A 16675-nucleotide genomic window follows, 5' to 3' on the forward strand; every position below is an offset into this window, starting at 1 on the left:
GGGGGTTCATGGAACACTCCTGAAATAGTAAGAATTACGCAACAAATGATAGCTAAATCAAGCAAGCAATACAGTGCTAAGACTGGCTTGTACATGAGACACGCCTCATCTGGCACACATGAGGAATATTTACAAAAGCGCTTCCTTCATAGTGCTTGCCTAAAAAGTTCTGAGTTTTGTTTAAAAAACCCAACAGCAGCTATGGTCCAAATGCATTGCCAGAAATATTCATTGGCGTGAATGGGTACAAAATGATAGATTAATCTAGTTTTTAAGAGAAATGTGTGAGCTTTGCTTTACTGTGTGACGACCTACGTTTAACATTTGTTAACTCCTAGCTTAGTTTGTATGCTACAACAAGAGGTGCAGATCCTCAGGGACAACAAGAAAATGATGGTGGCATCATGGTGGTCTTACTATAGTGATAATCATCAAGTGAAGGCTAAATAGTCAGGGAGACTGATTGCATTATCATGGTACTCACGACAATCAGTTATCATTCAAGGTTAAGTTACGCACTGATGAAAGCCTTGTCCTAAAAATGAAATGCACGGGAGATGGACATTCTTTTTTTGGAGCCTTGTTTCCATAGCAATGGGTTCTGACATCTTCGGTCGTGACGACCTGGGTTCTGGTTGCTAGGACGAGGAATAAGTGGAGGGGAGGGGGTCTAGCACATGCACGGTGTACACAGGGGAGGTCAAAAGAGGGCTGTTAAAGCAGCCTGATAAAAAGTAAATAGACGACAGACATCATTTCAAGTTTTCCCTTTGACTACGAGGACAACAAAGTACTTGAGTAGACTCATATTGAAAGATGAGCAAGTCGGGAAAGCGGCATATTTTGATTCTCTGTGACACAAAATGCCCAGAGGAATAATTCCCTGTTTTGCAGCGTGTTGACATCCAAGCAAGCTGTTTTCAGAATGGGGGAAATTTTACAATACATTAATTTTAAATCGCTTGTAGGACTGGAGTAAGGTAAGATAAAAATTGAAGATGGCAGTGTGAGAGAAATATATTGCCTATCTTCATTACAGTCACCTGAAAGTGTCCCTAAGACCTCAGGAGAGCCAGCAGGTGGGTTCCAGAAATTCTTGTTGTCCATGAAAAGAATGCTGATAACTAGAAGGACCTCTAAGGAGCCAATTTAGAGACTATCGGCAGGCAGGACGTAGAGACCTCCTAAAAAATTGTGTCGTAAACAATGTTCCAATCGAGTCTCAATGCCATTGTTAAAATACAGTGGGGGCATTAGGTCGCAACTGTTCCTTCATGGTAAATTCAGACATTCGTGGACCATTAAAAAATACGTATAAACAATGCGCAGCTAAACAAAAACTAGTAGATCCCATTTGTAATTTTAAATAACATTGAAAGCTGTATAAACCTTTTTATAGGATGCACTACAATAGACAAATACAGTACTTGTCCAAATTTGACCAAAACTAAAACAAGTTAGTTCTCCAATGCTCGACTCTTATTTTGTAGTAAACTGTTTGAGTACTAAAATAAACCACACAAAACCTGATCGCCACTATCTACAAAGTGTGGTTATCTCTGGTTTGATTTTAAACAATTCATATTTGAAATTTTACACATACATACAACTATGTAGCCTAGTGAAATATTTGAAAAATATATATAGGTGGAAGATATGCAAAAGGTAAGCAAACAAACAGAAGGTAGCTAGTAAGAAAATAAAAGGACAAGTAAAACTAGGTAGGCTAATCCTATTAGTGTGAATGCTAAAGTTGGTTCTTTGGCTCAAATATGCCCTAAAAAAGCCTATAATTTAATTTATATTTTTGCTCAAAAAACACTTTTGTGTCAGGGAGCGTCAGAAAAAAATTCTGTCATGCATGAGGACTAAATATAGCCAAAACGTCTACTTGTAAGTGGGCGCAATTTTTCAAATTAAAAAGGAGATTTCTTTTCTTAGGATGTAAATATAGAACTCACATCTGTTTATTTCCTGTAAATTGATATACATGACTGGAGATTTGGATAAAAGCACACAAAGAAAAGCTTACGTACTGAGGATCTCAACACAACCTGGAGACAAAAATAACCAGTTAAAAAAAATCTATAGGGATATAAATTTTTCACTACTGACTATTTCCTTTGTTTTCTTTTTCTGTACACGTGGGTGAGTGAAGAGGGCATTTTGTACAAAATATGAACTCTAAACATTTATTTGTCACGTAAAATAATCGTATATCATATGTACAAGAAGTTTCGTATGAGACATAAACTTAAAAGACACTTAAAATTGGGAAAAGTCATTCTGTAAAGACAACAAAGCTTATGTGGAACCAGGAGAGCCTCCAAAAAAAGGAGTACGTACTTATTAAAGCCTTTTCCAGAGGGAAAGCATCCCGCAAACAGACAATACTGATGAAGGTTGCTCATATTTACAGTTTGCACATTCAGTTCAATGGTTAGGGGTGCTGGTAGGGTGGGCGGGCGACTAGGTGTGGGTGGGTAGCTAAGGGGCAATACCCAAAAAAAAAAAGAGAGGAGGTTGCTTGTAAAAAAGGACGATGGGCGAGACATGAGAATTCTATTAAAAGAGTTTGTTTTAAAGGTTCAAGTGTAATCAGGAAGTGCTTCATTCATTCAAGTGTCTCCCCCACCTCCAACAAGACCCCTGACTTTTGCGGGACGGGGTTAGGCAGGGGGAGCTTTTAAGCAAGGCGTGTGCTTTGGGAGGACTTAATTTAATTTTTCTACATGATCAAATGTCCCCGTTTTCTTAAAAAGGCACTCGTTTAAAAAAAAAAAAAAGGCGCGTTTGAGCTTTTCTACAAATAACGTAAACAAACATACCTCCTGTGTGTAGCAGTGTCGTCCCTACCTGCGGGGTCTATGAGCAAAGGGGCATGAAGGGGGTCATGAGCGGGAAGAAGCAAAGACTATGAAGTGGATTGTGACATCATGTTGTAACAACGCCTCTCAGCAATTTGGAGCTTAATAACTTGTCTCTCCTAAAAAATAAGATTTCATTTCAAGAACATTACTCGGCAAAGAAGTGGGCGTAACCGTCCCCTTAAATACTTCAAAAACTATGTTGAAGACTTGCCTCAGTTTGATGAGTGTCTTACGTTGTACTGGAACACAACCATGTTTTTATTGTTTTTAGGGATTTTTGTAAAAGCACCTGACATCTAGAAAGAGACGTACAGAACGGAACACCTGAGAGAGATGACCACACGGGGGCAGCACAACACCCTAGAAAAACAAGTGGGCTAGAAAGGAGAGGATGGGTTAGGGAGGTAGTAGTTAACGGGTGATGATGACGACCCAGCACGCTTTTTCCGTGCAGGGGGTCGGTCGGGGAGTGCGGGATTGAACGGATGTCGTTGTGCTGGAAACAGTAAGGGGTTGTGGCCCGTTAGTGGCCATCGTTCGTGGTCAACATCTCCTCGGCTCTCCGGTGCAATTCCAGAGCTGTGACGGTGGAGATGTCTTTAGGCAGCTCTGATTTCCTCCGCATCAGCGGCCGCTCTCGTCTGTGGTCTTTCTGCAACTGAACAATATGGAGATGGCTATTGAAGATGTCTGCAGTTGAACTCTTGAATTAGAATTTAATGTATCAGTGTATTTTTATAAAGACTTTAAATAAGAGTGCTTAGATTGAAAGGTATACGTTTCGAACAATGCATGTCGCCTTACCGGTGTGGCCTCCTCAGTTACTGTTTTCTTTAGCAGGCGAACGTCATCTAGTAATGGCCCATCGGTCTCCATGTCCGTCTGCCCAAGAGGGCCCATGGGCTCAGTATAGGTCAGAAACTATGGGGTATACAGGAATGATTCTCTCATTAATGACAATCATATTTTTAGTCTTTTTCAAAGTGGTCTTATACAGAGCAATCAGTGGACCGGCATGATATTGTTGACCACCTGGGGGTTAGACTTGGCGAGATTCTCAATCTTGATCCAGGATTCTTCTCGCTCCTTCCATTTGGCCTTTTCTCTGTGGACCAACACAAATGCAATTACTGTAATAACAGACGTAACACACAAACGTCTTGCTGTTTGAATTCAACTTTACCACAACAATGAGGTCATATTGATGCTTGGTTTCCTATTTTTATTAAGGTAGAAACACTGGTAACTTACTTGCTTTTCTCCACCCTGAATTGCTGCGTACAGTCGTCAAACAGCTTTTGGTTCATCTCCATGAAAAGCTTCAACGCATTGTATATCAAACCATGGATCGTCCTGTAAGCACCACACACATAAAAAAATACATTGCAACATTACGTAAATGGACTATTTCTTTCTAAACTTGGTCGGGATGAGGAAACCAACTTGTTCCAGTGGGTCTTGGAGTTGCGATAGAGTGCTGGGAACATTATGGGAAGAATCTTAGCGGCATTGTCACTGATCAGGCTCATGATGTACTCATTGTTCCAGTAGTAGAGTGCTCGCTCAGCCACCTGACACCATAGAGGTAACTCATGGTCAAAAGGCACGATGCTTAGCTGTGTGTGCATGCAGAACACTGCCTGACCTGAAAATGTGGACTTGAGACGCACTTGGCAAGCTGCCTGAAGAGTGGCTCCATAACTTTGACGAACTCTGAGGGCTCGATGACATCGAGGATCTCCTCCAGCTCATTGAGGAACATCACCTCTTTGGGGCTGTGGGTCTTCGGCCAGTATTTCAACAGAGCCATTACAGTCTACGTATGCAGTAGACAATTGAAAGGTTAATAGGGGATAACTTGTGAGTGTCATTGTAAAAGGGATTTAAAGTGCTACTCTGGTGAAAATTGTAACTTTCATTATTCTAGGCTAAACGTATTCTCTGGAAAGACCTGAAACATACTATAATTTTTCGTGGTAATTTCCTCGGTATTTTCTGACACAATTTACAGTGTATATTTGCTTATTTTTCCATTCACGAGAGATTGGAGTGTAAAAATGGCTTGCACGTGTGTATTTTACAGCCATAGTAAATCGTTAGATTATAGGTTTGGAACACTGCACAAATTTCCAATGAGGATTGCCATTTCAGGCATTTAATGAGTTTTGGTTAAAACCATTGTGGAGTTTTTCCCTGGAAACACATTTACGCTTCTTAACCGAAAACGCAAGGACATAATACATTGTGGGAAATCTGTTCAACATTAAATCATTAAATCACAACTTACCGGTTCTGTCAGTGTGCTGTCCTTTTCTAAAAACTGTACCACACAGTAGGCCAGCTAAAACAAAAAAAGGCGTGCAGGGAAGACAACTTTAGCACACAACTCTTGATTCTGGCAAATGCTTTCTGAAATGAACACTTACGGTACCTGCGGGTGGTAAACACTCAAGGATTTAACTTTGTGCAATGGCAGGAGAACTTTCAACAGGAATATCTTGTGTTCTTCTTTCAAGGGTAACGCAAATCCATTGATTATGCTGGAGGACACACAGCAGGATTTATCAACATTTTTTCTCCCCCCTCACAAAAACAAATCTGCAAGTAGGACTTTATTTTAAAGCATAAAAAGATTATATTCTTACCTGCCCAATATTTCCAGGAGTTCAGCAATTCCATTATGATGTTCAGTCTCATATATGAAACTGTTAAAAAAACAACATTTATTTTAAATGCCACTAATTAAACATTAAGCCTCGCATAGGTTTATACTCACCTATAAAATATGTTATTGATGTGTTTCCTAATGTACGCTCGCAGGCCCAGGAACTTGCCATAGATGCGATGCAGGGTAGTCTTTAAAAAGTCTCTTTCCCTGGGGTCTTCGCTGTCAAATAAGTCTAGCAGCTAAGTAAAGAATGACACTTTTTAACAAAATATGGAAAAAAGAAAGGCTTAGAAGACAAGTAGAGTGCTTTTTACCTGCATTACAAACTTCTGGTCAATGTACTTTTTGGCTATATTTGGTTGAAAGTCAGTCGACTCCAAGAAGCGTAGAAAGAATTCGTAGACGAGCTATTCAAGAAATAATGGAATTAAACACTGGCCAGACGTGTGTGATTCCTGTCAGTGTTAATCAGTGCTAAAATGTACCTGAAGATGTGGCCAAGCGGCCTCAAGTGTGGGTTCGTCTTCCTCGGGGTCGAACTCGGCCCCCGTTGGGTTGGATGAGGGAGGCAATGTCCTGAACATATTCACGGAAAACTGAGGGCACAGGAAAAGGAAACCTCTAAGAATTTAAAACTCTTCCCATCTCATAAAGACAAAACTGCAATATTGGTCCATGACCTTAAAACGTCACATGGCCACACAGAAATAACCAGCGCATCCACCATCTGTGCGTCAGTCAACACTTTGATGTTGAACGATGACAGTCAATTTCAAAGCTGGCTCGGTTGGGCAGGGCCACATTTTCATGCTGATTGGCCATATTGATCAAACAAAGCCACAGAACAAGGAGGAGCAAAGAGGGCAAATCTGCACCTCAGTTCGCAGCTGCATCATTCTGCATTGTGGAAGTGCTTTGATTTATTTCAAAAGGTACTTATCCTGGTGACGCCAAACACAAGCACATTCGGGCCCATTTTTAATGAGGCAACATCGGCCCACCAAGCAACCTAGCAAGTATCTTTCTATTTCCATAAGCTGAAGTGTATAAGGAAATGATAATTAGTTACCACGTGGACCACTTCAGGGTAGATGGGCTCGGTGATCACGTTCCTGTTATGCGTTATATATTCCACCATCTCGCTCAGTGCTGCCCGCTTCACTTCTTTCCATTTCAGGTCACTCAGCGGGTCCGAGACGAAGTCAAAAAGGACGCAGCACTGCCGAAGCTTCTGGATGAACAGCTTTTCTTGCTCGGCGGGGGGCACATCTGCACCATGGTGAGGAAGGAAAGCAGTTGTAAATACAAGTGGAGCTCATCTTTGAGTCTACCTAGTATATACGCAATATTTCCACATAACAAAACCAGAGACCAAATTTGACTAACAGTGAAGAACTGGTCTTGGACAAGTGTGAGTAAGGTGGTAATGAATTGTAGGAATTTGTGATACTTGCAAATAACTTTGGATCATACATATATTTTTCTAAATCCTGTTTTGCACATTGATTGTATGCAATGTAAAATAAAAATCCACACACCATGACTTTTGGAATTGAATATTTCTTTTGAAAAAGAAAGTTATTGATTTGCCCACTCTTCAAATGTTGCATCACCATGCCAATAATTTCATTAATCGGCAACCTCTCTGCCACTCAACGTCACGTCGTGCACATCAAGACTTAACTGATCAATAATTGAATCGCTCATCAATCATGCAGTGGCTGAGCCACACCTATTTGTAGCGCCGCTAGGCCTTGCCATTTAAAAATTGTAATACGCTCCACTGGCTTGTGTGCACGCAATGTTGTGGCTAGACTAACAAAAGGGCACAGTAGATACAAACATATTGATCACTTATGCTCGGCAATCTCCTCCCAACAGGCCAGAACCGACCGAGTCTGAGAGTCAGGTCAGCCTGCCACATTAACAAATAGCATACAGACATCACCACAATAACCAACGGCTGAAAGGCAAGGCTATGCACCAAAGGGGGTTCAACTCAGTTAATCAGAGATGAATCATGTTCAATCTGAATGAGGCAGAATACAGGTTACTAGCATAATCGACTGACCTAATACAACACTGTCTAGAAAAAAAAGGGAAATCTGGCTGACTCGTCTATAGACTGTATTAGTCCACCATTAGTCATAAACTAGAGCACACAAGGCACATCCTGTCATGTAAGGTTTTAGGATGTCATAATTCACCAAAACGAGCAGGCGAGCATGTTAAATGTGTCTGCAAGTTGTCCTTCCTGTATGTAGCTTTGCAGGTTGTGGCTCTATTGTTTGTTCTGTGCCTGGCAGTTCTTTTTTTTTTATTCAAAGCCTTCAGAGCAAAGTGAAAAATTCTAGAACCCTGTGGGTCCCCAGATTAAGATAAGAGTTCTCAGTTTTTGCAAGAGTTGCGCTTGGGTAATATAACTCTACTAGTACGAGTTTTTTTTAACTAGGTCTACAATGTCTTCTGTGTCTGTCTTGCTACTGCAACCAAGGAAATTTACGATTTTCCCCCCACAAATAACCATCAAAAAGAGTGCGGTACAAGGGTCCATTAAACACAATTGTTGGCCAGTTATTATTTTTGCACTTGCAAGTGTATGTACAGTTGATTTGAGTTTTTAGAACCCATCATATATCAGAATTACTAGCACAGTCCAAACTCCCCAAAACAGTGATTAAAAAAAGTTCTGTCTTTTCTGAGTAGGTGACATTTCATCAAAGCAGGTGCAAAGAGGATGGTCAGCTCCTATTGCACAACACCACTAGGGTTTCTGCAAGCTTGAAATTTAAGATGAATGCCCTAGTGCACCTGTAACCTTTGGACATAAGGAGCGAGTAATATTTCTTTATCTGAGCATACAGAAAAAAAGTTGTAATTCGGTCACAAGTAAAGCTCTCCAGACATTTTTTTAGAATTCAACAAGAAAGGTTGAGACCGGTAGGTTAAAAAAAGAAAGAAAAAAAATGATGACAAGCTTTGACCTCACTTCCTCTGACATCAAGGGTCCTGATGGGGGATGGGAGTGAAACATCCCATTTAAACAAGTCATCCTCCTATTTCAAGCTATGCCATCAGACTCCGTAAAAAACTTGCACTAATTTCCAATAAAGTCACCTGGCAACCACACAAGTTGCAACATGAGCACACACAAATGCAAGTTTGGTGCATTTCCTGCTCTCACCTCTAAAATGCAAGAGGACCACGGGCTGGTGTGGCCCATTGGAGTCAGGCACGTCCAAAATCATCCCTCCGACCGCTTTAGCGCATACTGACATGAGAGGTGCGGCAGCAGAGCAAAAAGCCGGGTAGTTCGGTCCTACCGAGGCTAAGAGCTAGTCTCCATTTTATCCCAGACGCTTGAAGTAGAATGAAGCGCCCCGCTGCTGGAGGGTAGTGGCTAGACCCGTGATGTCACCATCACCCTCCACCCATGCATGTGGATTCCCCGATTGGGCAGCAGAACTCATGTGGGCTGGCTGTAGAAATACATATGTAAACATAAAGGGAGGGCTCAGCTGAGAAAGCAAAGTGGGAAGTGGTGGGGCTAATGCACTGATTTGGAAGATGAGTGACTAAAAGTTTTTGAATGGAAAATAGAATTACAGTGGCTGGAATGTACCGCTAAATATACAGTCTACCTGAGTGGTCAAGTTACACTGACTTGACACATAATACAATAACCACACAAATAAAACAAATAAAAAAACTAAGAAAAAAAACCTATTTTGCAGTTGTGGCAAGTGTCAAGTTAATATATATTAATAGAATAAAGGCTACATGGCACAACCTGGAAATACATTACTGCTATTAGAACAAAAGGGACACTATAAATGATAGCAGTAAGAATACTGCTTGTTTTTGGGTGACACCACTTGTCATTCAATTGTTATTTCAAGTATTCTGCTGTGCATACACTTGACAGATGGCTGTCTAGTCCCAGCAGGAGTCCAGGTGGATGTGACAGAAACAGGAAGGCAGGAAACACCTACGCCAGCCACACAGGATGCGAGTATATGCAAGCCAAGCAGCAAAGAAGGCAACCTAACCCAAAAGCCTGAACTTCATGATAGAAAAAAACAGAATACTACAGTAGTTAGTTTGATTAGATTTTATTTTTGTTTATTTTCATAATTTTCATTTCCTGTTTTTCATGTCTGTATTCATCACTGACTGTTTGCAACCACTTATCCCAAAAAGGAGTCCCTGCTTTTTTTTCTACCATTAATGTTTCCTCACAAAACTACTCATTACTAATATTGTTTTCCTCTTTATTTTGGAGAGTTTAGTTAAATATTTACAAGAGTTATGCAAGGCCTGTAAATTTGCACAATGGCCCCAAGACCTAAGACAACTTTTGACACAAGATTTTCGATAACACTTCTCTTTCAAACTAAAGGCAACAAAACTGTGTCACAAAAAAGGTCTCTTTCTCATGTTATGGTGTCATGGGACCACTTTGGACCCAAACAACGTGAGGGCACGGCACAGCTTCTCTCGATTTACTGTCGGCGGAATAACTCAGCTGAGAGTTACAATTTTTTTTAAGGGTCTGCTGATCTTACCCCCCACCCTCTACACCAGTGTCATGGCCCTTTGTTGCAAGCGCTTAAGGCGACAAGAGTCTATTTTCAGAAAGACACCCACTGACATGCTGAGAGCAAGAGCTCTAAAAACAGAAGCCCACTGTTATTTTGCTCCTTTCAGTGTCTTTTCAGGGGGAAAAAACTTCCCATGCATGTTTGTGGCAAGTCCTATTTATTCCATGTGTATCAAAATCAGACAAGTTCATCCTAAAATAACTTGTTTATTACAAATTAGGTTCCCAGTTAAGATCGAACATCCAACAAGTACCGGTTCGTGGACCATTTGATACCTGCAAACCTTTTTTTTAAAATTAATCTTGTCCTGAAAAATGCTAACCCTAACCCAACATCTTACCATAACATTAAATGTTGGTTCTTGACATGTTGCCAGGCAACAGCAGTGGTTACAAGTATATATTAGAAGCATTGTCCTGAGAGGGAAGGTCAGAGGGAAAAAAACTGCCTTTAAGTGCTTCTTACATCTCCACTTTTGCATTATATCTGATTAAATGGCATGACACTCTCTTTCACTCTCTACTGCTCTCTCTCATTTATTGCAGTACATTTCATAAAGTTGTTGACTCATTCCAAGCAGTGCTGTACCTACTATCAGCTTGCTAAACAGCTTTTTAAGGTTTATATGCTGCTTTTCTGCATTGCTTTCAGCGCTGTCAATTTCCTCCCCTCTATTGGACACCAATTAAACAAAACATGCACTGAGCAAATGGATTTAAAATGTAAAATAGACAGTACCGATACTACCATGTGTCAAAGGAGTTTTTTTTAAATATTTTTTTATGAACGCTGGATGTTTTTTTTTATGTGGGACATGGTATGTCAAAATAATCCTAATCACAGTGGGCCTACTGTATATAGAAAACTACTATTTTTGAAGATGGTTGGGAAGCCATGCCCAATTAATCACTGTATCATCAAATTAAAAGAACCATGCACTTCAAAGACTTACCTCTTTAAAAAATAAAAAATAAAAAAGTCATTCATTTTACTGTGGCTGACCATGTGAAGCAAAAACTGTCTTCACCACAAAAATTTCTCATCCACACACTTGCATTTTAATTTTATTTAAGTAATATAAAGCGTATTTACAAAGAGAAAAAGCCTATAGTTTGAAGACTCCCGCAAATATCGACCAATGCATACACAGATACACGGCCCCGTTTGGCAACATTTCGGTGCATACACCACAGGGTCCTGCTTGTTTTCTTTTTTTTATCCAGGATGTCAAATGAAAGGAGAACGTCACGTCTGAAAGCATTGCTTATCTGCTCACCGGCTAACATTGCGCAACGAGGTCCTGGAATTAAAGCTTTATCTGGATTACCACTAAATATAGACGGTTGGAATAAATCCAGCGCCAAGTCAATGCCTTGTACATTCCACCCCATCCCCCTAACCCCGGTGTTTGTTTCCGTGTGTCATCAGTTCAATATGAAAATGAGGATGACGCGGGTGTTGGAGTGAAAGCCCGTACATCTGTCTAACGAGATTCAAGGGATTCAAACATCTTTTGTGCTCGGAATTGAAATATACATGGAGGAAGCAAACAGACAGTGGCGGAGATTAAATCAGAATTTAAGGAAAATCCTGGGTTATGTAAAGTGTTCGGGTGATTTATAGCTTTAAATTTGAGCTTTGGTATTAGGTCCAAACATTAAAATAAATTACCTTTGAAGGCAGGCAACTTCTGTAGCTCCCGGTTGTTGCTCAAGCTGAAGCGAGAGGAACTCTGCCGCTTGTCCTTTTTAACGGGTGTCTGCGATCCCGGCTGCTTGCCCTTGAGCAGCTGGGTAGTCGGCGGGATGCTATTGCTGGTCTTCCTGTTGGAGCCCTGCTGAAATGATACGTGCAAAACTGCTATTTAACATATTGGCACATATAAAGAAGCATTGAACACAACAATTCCAGGTGAAAAAAAAGGTTGAGGCAAGAGGAGGGTTGGATGGGTTGACAAATTCTCTTATTTAGTGTAATTCAGCAAAAGTATCATTGAGTCTGGTGACTAGGTTTGGCAAAAAAACAAACCGTCACATATGGCATGTAGGTTTACGTTATCAAGGAGGTCAAGGATTTCTTCAGTTGGAATTCCAAAGATGTAACACTGATGTGCCATAATTTATACACATGACAGAGAAATGCTTGCTTTGTTTAAAAAAAATGATCCATTTTAAAAGTTTGAAATGATGGAGGGAAAAAAACAAGGTTCTAATATTCTAGATCTGACTTACCCTCAAAATCTGGCAACTTCTCACTGGGGCAAACCCCCATCTCAAACCAACCCCACCCCCCTTAGTGCTATACAGCGCTGACATCGGCAGCACGCGGCTGTGAAAGTGTGTCAGTCACACAGTCACGGGGGTTTGGGGGGGATCCATCATATTCGCTTAAGATCATGCTCACATCATTGGCTACACTGTGCAACGTTCACAGGACGGGTAGGCCACAAGCGCAGTATGTTCTGCGAAGCTGCTCTGTCACGAGATCAATGAAAGTGAAGTTCTTTGTAATTCTACATTATTATTATTAGGCCACCAATTATTGCACTGCAAACAGAAATATTATAGCACAGATGTGTCTTCAGCTCAGTTCAGTAAAATCAGGTTCAAGTCAAGTCCCACATTTTTTTATATCAGCTAGTAGTGTTTTTGTCAAGTTGTCTATTAGACTATGCTTAAGGCGAGCTATTCGTCCACTAACGTAAACACGATGCCTGAAAAGAAGCAGGGCCAGAGTGGAAATATGTGAAGTTAGACATGAAATGGGTTTTTTTCAATGAATAGTTTATGTTTGACAGAAAAATCTTCAAGTAGCTGAGCTTGAGAATATTCAGTCACGGATCAGCAGTGTTTCAATGTAGTACTGTGTATACACTGGATAGACTCTTTTGTCAGAATAAAAAAAGAGACTGCAACTTAGTTTAGTTTATAGGTTCAGAACATTAAATAATTAATCTTTCAGGCCACGTGTGCTAACAAAGTTGTCTGCGGGGGTGTTGGAATCTATCCAAACTAACTGTAGGCAGTAGACACCCTGAATTGGTTGGTGTTCAGAACTTGATTTAACTTCTTTAAGGTTGAGCACATGGTGTAGAATAAAGACGACGCCAAAGACTATCATTTGATAATATCATTTTGTAAATTGGGTTTGAAATGAAAAGGCGAAGAGCAACATAATGGAGCAATTGGTGAAGGGGAGATTGTGAAGAAATAAGGCTAAATAAAAACAAATATAGACTTGTGACCTATCAATTTGTCCGTCCTTTCTTCCTATTGGATTATCTTTTATCTGAGGTTTCTGTACAGGTAAACTAGTCAAGCTTTAGCAGATAAACCAATGTCAGAGACCCATAGGCCTTTCACCTACCTTCCATGCTTTGACATTCATGACAGCAAGTCATATCTCAATACAATCTGCACAGCACATGCAGTGTACACAACTTTGTGTGCATTATTTTCCCAAAAATGTCATATTAGAACACTAAATTACTTTTTGTAGCTCTGACTTTAACCATGAAACATTTGGGGCAAGCAATCCTTCAACTTTGAAGGGGTGAAAATTCATGTGCAAGACATAAGAGCAAAGTTATGACCAATAAAATCCTCAAATGTTCTCCAAAATCCAGAATATTTTGAAGTCCATTGGGGAATTATGACAGTATTGTTTAACTTTTTAGTTAAATAATGGGCATGGTACTACTAATCATTGGAAGCATCTTTAAAATATGTGTCTGATGATGCTGGCCCCATGGGGATCAATTAATCTTTTAAATTTCATATCCATAGCAACTTAGAGAGCTAACTACCTCATGTTGTGAATTCTCCTGTGCTCCTCCAGTCTTGCCCACTTTTCCAGATTTAGACAAATCCTGAAAGGAATCAAAACAATCTCACCGTTAAAAAAACAAAAACAAACAAGAAACACCCCCCCACATACAATCAAGCCACCACGCCTGTTTGACAAGCTAGCTAACGGTACTTCGGCATATTGACAAAACATTCCACGTTTCTACGTCGGTAAAGAAACGGATTTTCACGAGGATATGGGGCGTGCACGAATGGCTTAAAACGGTGCTATTTCACGCGTGGATGCGGGCGTATCAGTTAACGGGACGGTTTAATATACTGTTATTTGCAGGATTGCGGATAGCCGATAGCTAGTGGACTATGCAATGATGAGGGGTGGTGCAGTAGTGGCTTGAGAATATCATCTGCTAAAATTTTACCATCCCATTCCGTGTGGGTCCACTAGTTTAAGTAGTAAAATAGAATTTTTTTTTTTTAAACTAAAGTGGCTCTCGCAACTCACCTTGTCTTTTTTCGTTTTATTCGGCATTTTAAAAACGTCGCCGCCCTTCCACGCCTCTCGTTTTGCTTTACTGGCGAAAGCACAGCAACTCTCTGCTTACTGCCAGACGCACACTGAAGCAGTTCATCCTGACTTCAACCAATGATTGGGTCTCGGTGGTCAGCTGACCCACGCACGCATTCAATGACGTCCTTAGCATGAGTGGAAACGCCCCCGCAGGGAAGTCTCGCGAGAGCTGTTGACGAGATTTTACATTACATGCCAATATGTGACCTATTTCTCACCAAAATAGAGCGTTTTGAACACCACGTATAAGGGAATGGTCGTTTTAACATTAGAAGTTGACTATTATTGGGAAAATTGGTATTTTATTCAACTTAATGGAGTATTCTCAATGGCTTCTAAAGCAGGGGTCTCAAACTTGCGGCCCGCGGGCCAACTGCGGCCCGCGGGACGATAATTTGCGGCCCCCGTCTTAATATGAAATATCGAATTTTTTTTTTTTTTTTTTTTTTTTTTTTTTTTTTTTTTTTTTTTTTTTTTTTTTTTTTTTTTTTTTTACCCCTTTCCCCATGATGGCGCCGTTTCAGTGGCAGCCAGTGGCAGTAGCTCTGTCCACTCGTGTTTTTCTTGTTTTACAGCATGTTTTACATGAAAAATTAGAGGGAACATTGACATGCACCTGCTTGTGGCAGGTGTGATACTGGTGTGCCGATAGCGAGCAATGATGATGTCGTGACCGGATGATTCGCCTAAAGACGTTTCGCCGACGGACGTTTGACAGACGGACAGGTCGTACTAGTATTTGTTAGTTTAATGATTAAATACAAATACTAGTATTTGTATTTAATCATTAAACGCTGTTTTCAGCTGGATTTGACCGAATTTGAGAGCATTTTGAGCCGTTTGGCGAATGGACGTCTATAGACGTTTTTTTGCCTCCATTGCGATATCATCCAGTATTTGTATTTAATCATTAAATGCTGTTTTAGGATGGATTTGACCCGATTGCTGTCATTTTACGGCTCGGTTCTGCTACATCTGCCTGCCCAAGAGTGCTTATTCCCGGACTGCCATTGATGGTAGACGAACATTGATTTTTACTATAATTTGGAAAACACCGGCGGCGGGCCGGATTAAAAATCCTAAGGGGCCGTATATGGCCCGCGGGCCGAGGTTGAAAAACTTGTACACACACGATCCGGCGGGGCGAGCGTTCGAATCCCGTTTCGGCGAAACCTCCGTTCGGCCGAATGAACGTTCGGTGGAACGTCCATTCGGCGACCTGCCCGTCTGTCAAACGTCCGTCGGCGAAACGTCTTTAAGCGAATCATCCGAGTACCGATGATGTCGCTCACACTGGTACTCAGTGCGCTCAGGGAGGTTGTCTTTCTGCTCAGACCAACAAAAAATTAGAGGGAACTTTGGTTCGGAGCTGAATGAACCAATCACGGTGAGGTATACGGCTCTGGAGGGCGGGACATCGGCCGGGCTGTCCAGTGCCTCGCTCACTCACTCATTCATTCCTCCAATCAGCTGGGCGGAGGAGAAGCCGTGAGGCCGATCACTCCGCTCGGCGCGCACACTCCTCCGCTGCTCTCAGCATAGAACTGAATGAGGCGCTATGATCCGTGATCCAGCCTGTGTCAGTGTCTGTAGCCATCTCCGCGATTGAAACGGAGAGCGAAAGTGCACATGCGCCACAAACCCGCGCGACTGAATGTGAAAGATCAACCCGAGACTCATTCCAAGTGGAAAAACATATTACAGAGCCCCAGAGATGTCTCTTTCAAAGCCTGCCGTGAAGAGAAAGGTCGGTGATGAGCACAGACAGTTTCAAGAAAAGTGGGGAGTGCAATATTTCTTTGTTGAACACAGGGGCACCCCGACGTGTCTCATTTACACTGAAAAAGTTGCGGTGCACAAGGAATACAATTTGAAACGTAATTGTACTATGAGACATGCTGAGGAGTACGAAAAATACCAGGGAGATGAGAGAGCCAACCAGGTTGCCAGTCTTAAAACACGTCTTCTGAGGCAACAGGATCTCTTCAAGAAGGCTACCAAAGACAGTAATGCAGCAGTCAAAGCTAGCTACGCCGTTTGTGAGTTGATTGATCCTGTGCTAAGTGATCCCAAATGGCTCATGGACTTGGCTTTTCTTGTTGATATCGCACATGAGCTTAATGTACTGAACAAGAAGCTACAAGGCCAGGGGCAACTTGTCA

The 16675-nt window shown here is 41.3% G+C and overlaps 1 protein-coding gene across 3 annotated transcripts; it reads right to left on the reverse strand.

Annotated features, from left to right (window-relative positions):
• Nucleotides 1-1943: 1943 nt before the first annotated feature.
• Nucleotides 1944-14587, reverse strand: ppp2r5cb (protein phosphatase 2, regulatory subunit B', gamma b). 3 transcript variants are annotated; one of them, XM_077587496.1, is made up of 16 exons: nt 14448-14587; nt 13945-14007; nt 11811-11973; nt 6608-6807; nt 6024-6134; nt 5853-5945; nt 5647-5777; nt 5516-5575; nt 5302-5410; nt 5158-5211; nt 4516-4686; nt 4314-4441; nt 4122-4223; nt 3903-3975; nt 3675-3791; nt 1944-3528 (listed from the first exon to the last, which is right to left on the reverse strand). In XM_077587496.1, exons 1-16 carry the CDS (start codon nt 14472-14474, stop codon nt 3394-3396), a joined length of 1737 nt encoding a protein of 578 aa, XP_077443622.1. In that variant the 5' UTR covers nt 14475-14587; the 3' UTR covers nt 1944-3393. The 3 variants fall into 3 exon arrangements, with proteins under 3 accessions (XP_077443622.1, XP_077443621.1, XP_077443623.1); XM_077587495.1 differs by having other exon boundaries at nt 11811-11976; XM_077587497.1 differs by lacking the exons at nt 11811-11973; nt 13945-14007; nt 14448-14587 and adding an exon at nt 8723-8910.
• Nucleotides 14588-16675: the final 2088 nt, after the last annotated feature.

This window comes from Stigmatopora argus, chromosome 19, assembly GCF_051989625.1.
Source record: "Stigmatopora argus isolate UIUO_Sarg chromosome 19, RoL_Sarg_1.0, whole genome shotgun sequence".
Taxonomy (NCBI): domain Eukaryota; kingdom Metazoa; phylum Chordata; class Actinopteri; order Syngnathiformes; family Syngnathidae; genus Stigmatopora; species Stigmatopora argus.

Excerpts from the sequence above, each read along its gene's own strand:
- ppp2r5cb (XM_077587495.1), bottom strand. The coding sequence starts at position 14,474 with ATGCCGAATAAAACGAAAAAAGACAAG. Across the intron at positions 6,808-11,810 it reads GAAGTTGCCTGCCTTCAAAG|ATGTGCCCCCCGCCGAGCAA; the intron begins GTAATTTATTTT and ends ACCATGGTGCAG. Across the intron at positions 4,687-5,157 it reads ACAGCACACTGACAGAACCG|ACTGTAATGGCTCTGTTGAA; the intron begins GTAAGTTGTGAT and ends CTGCATACGTAG.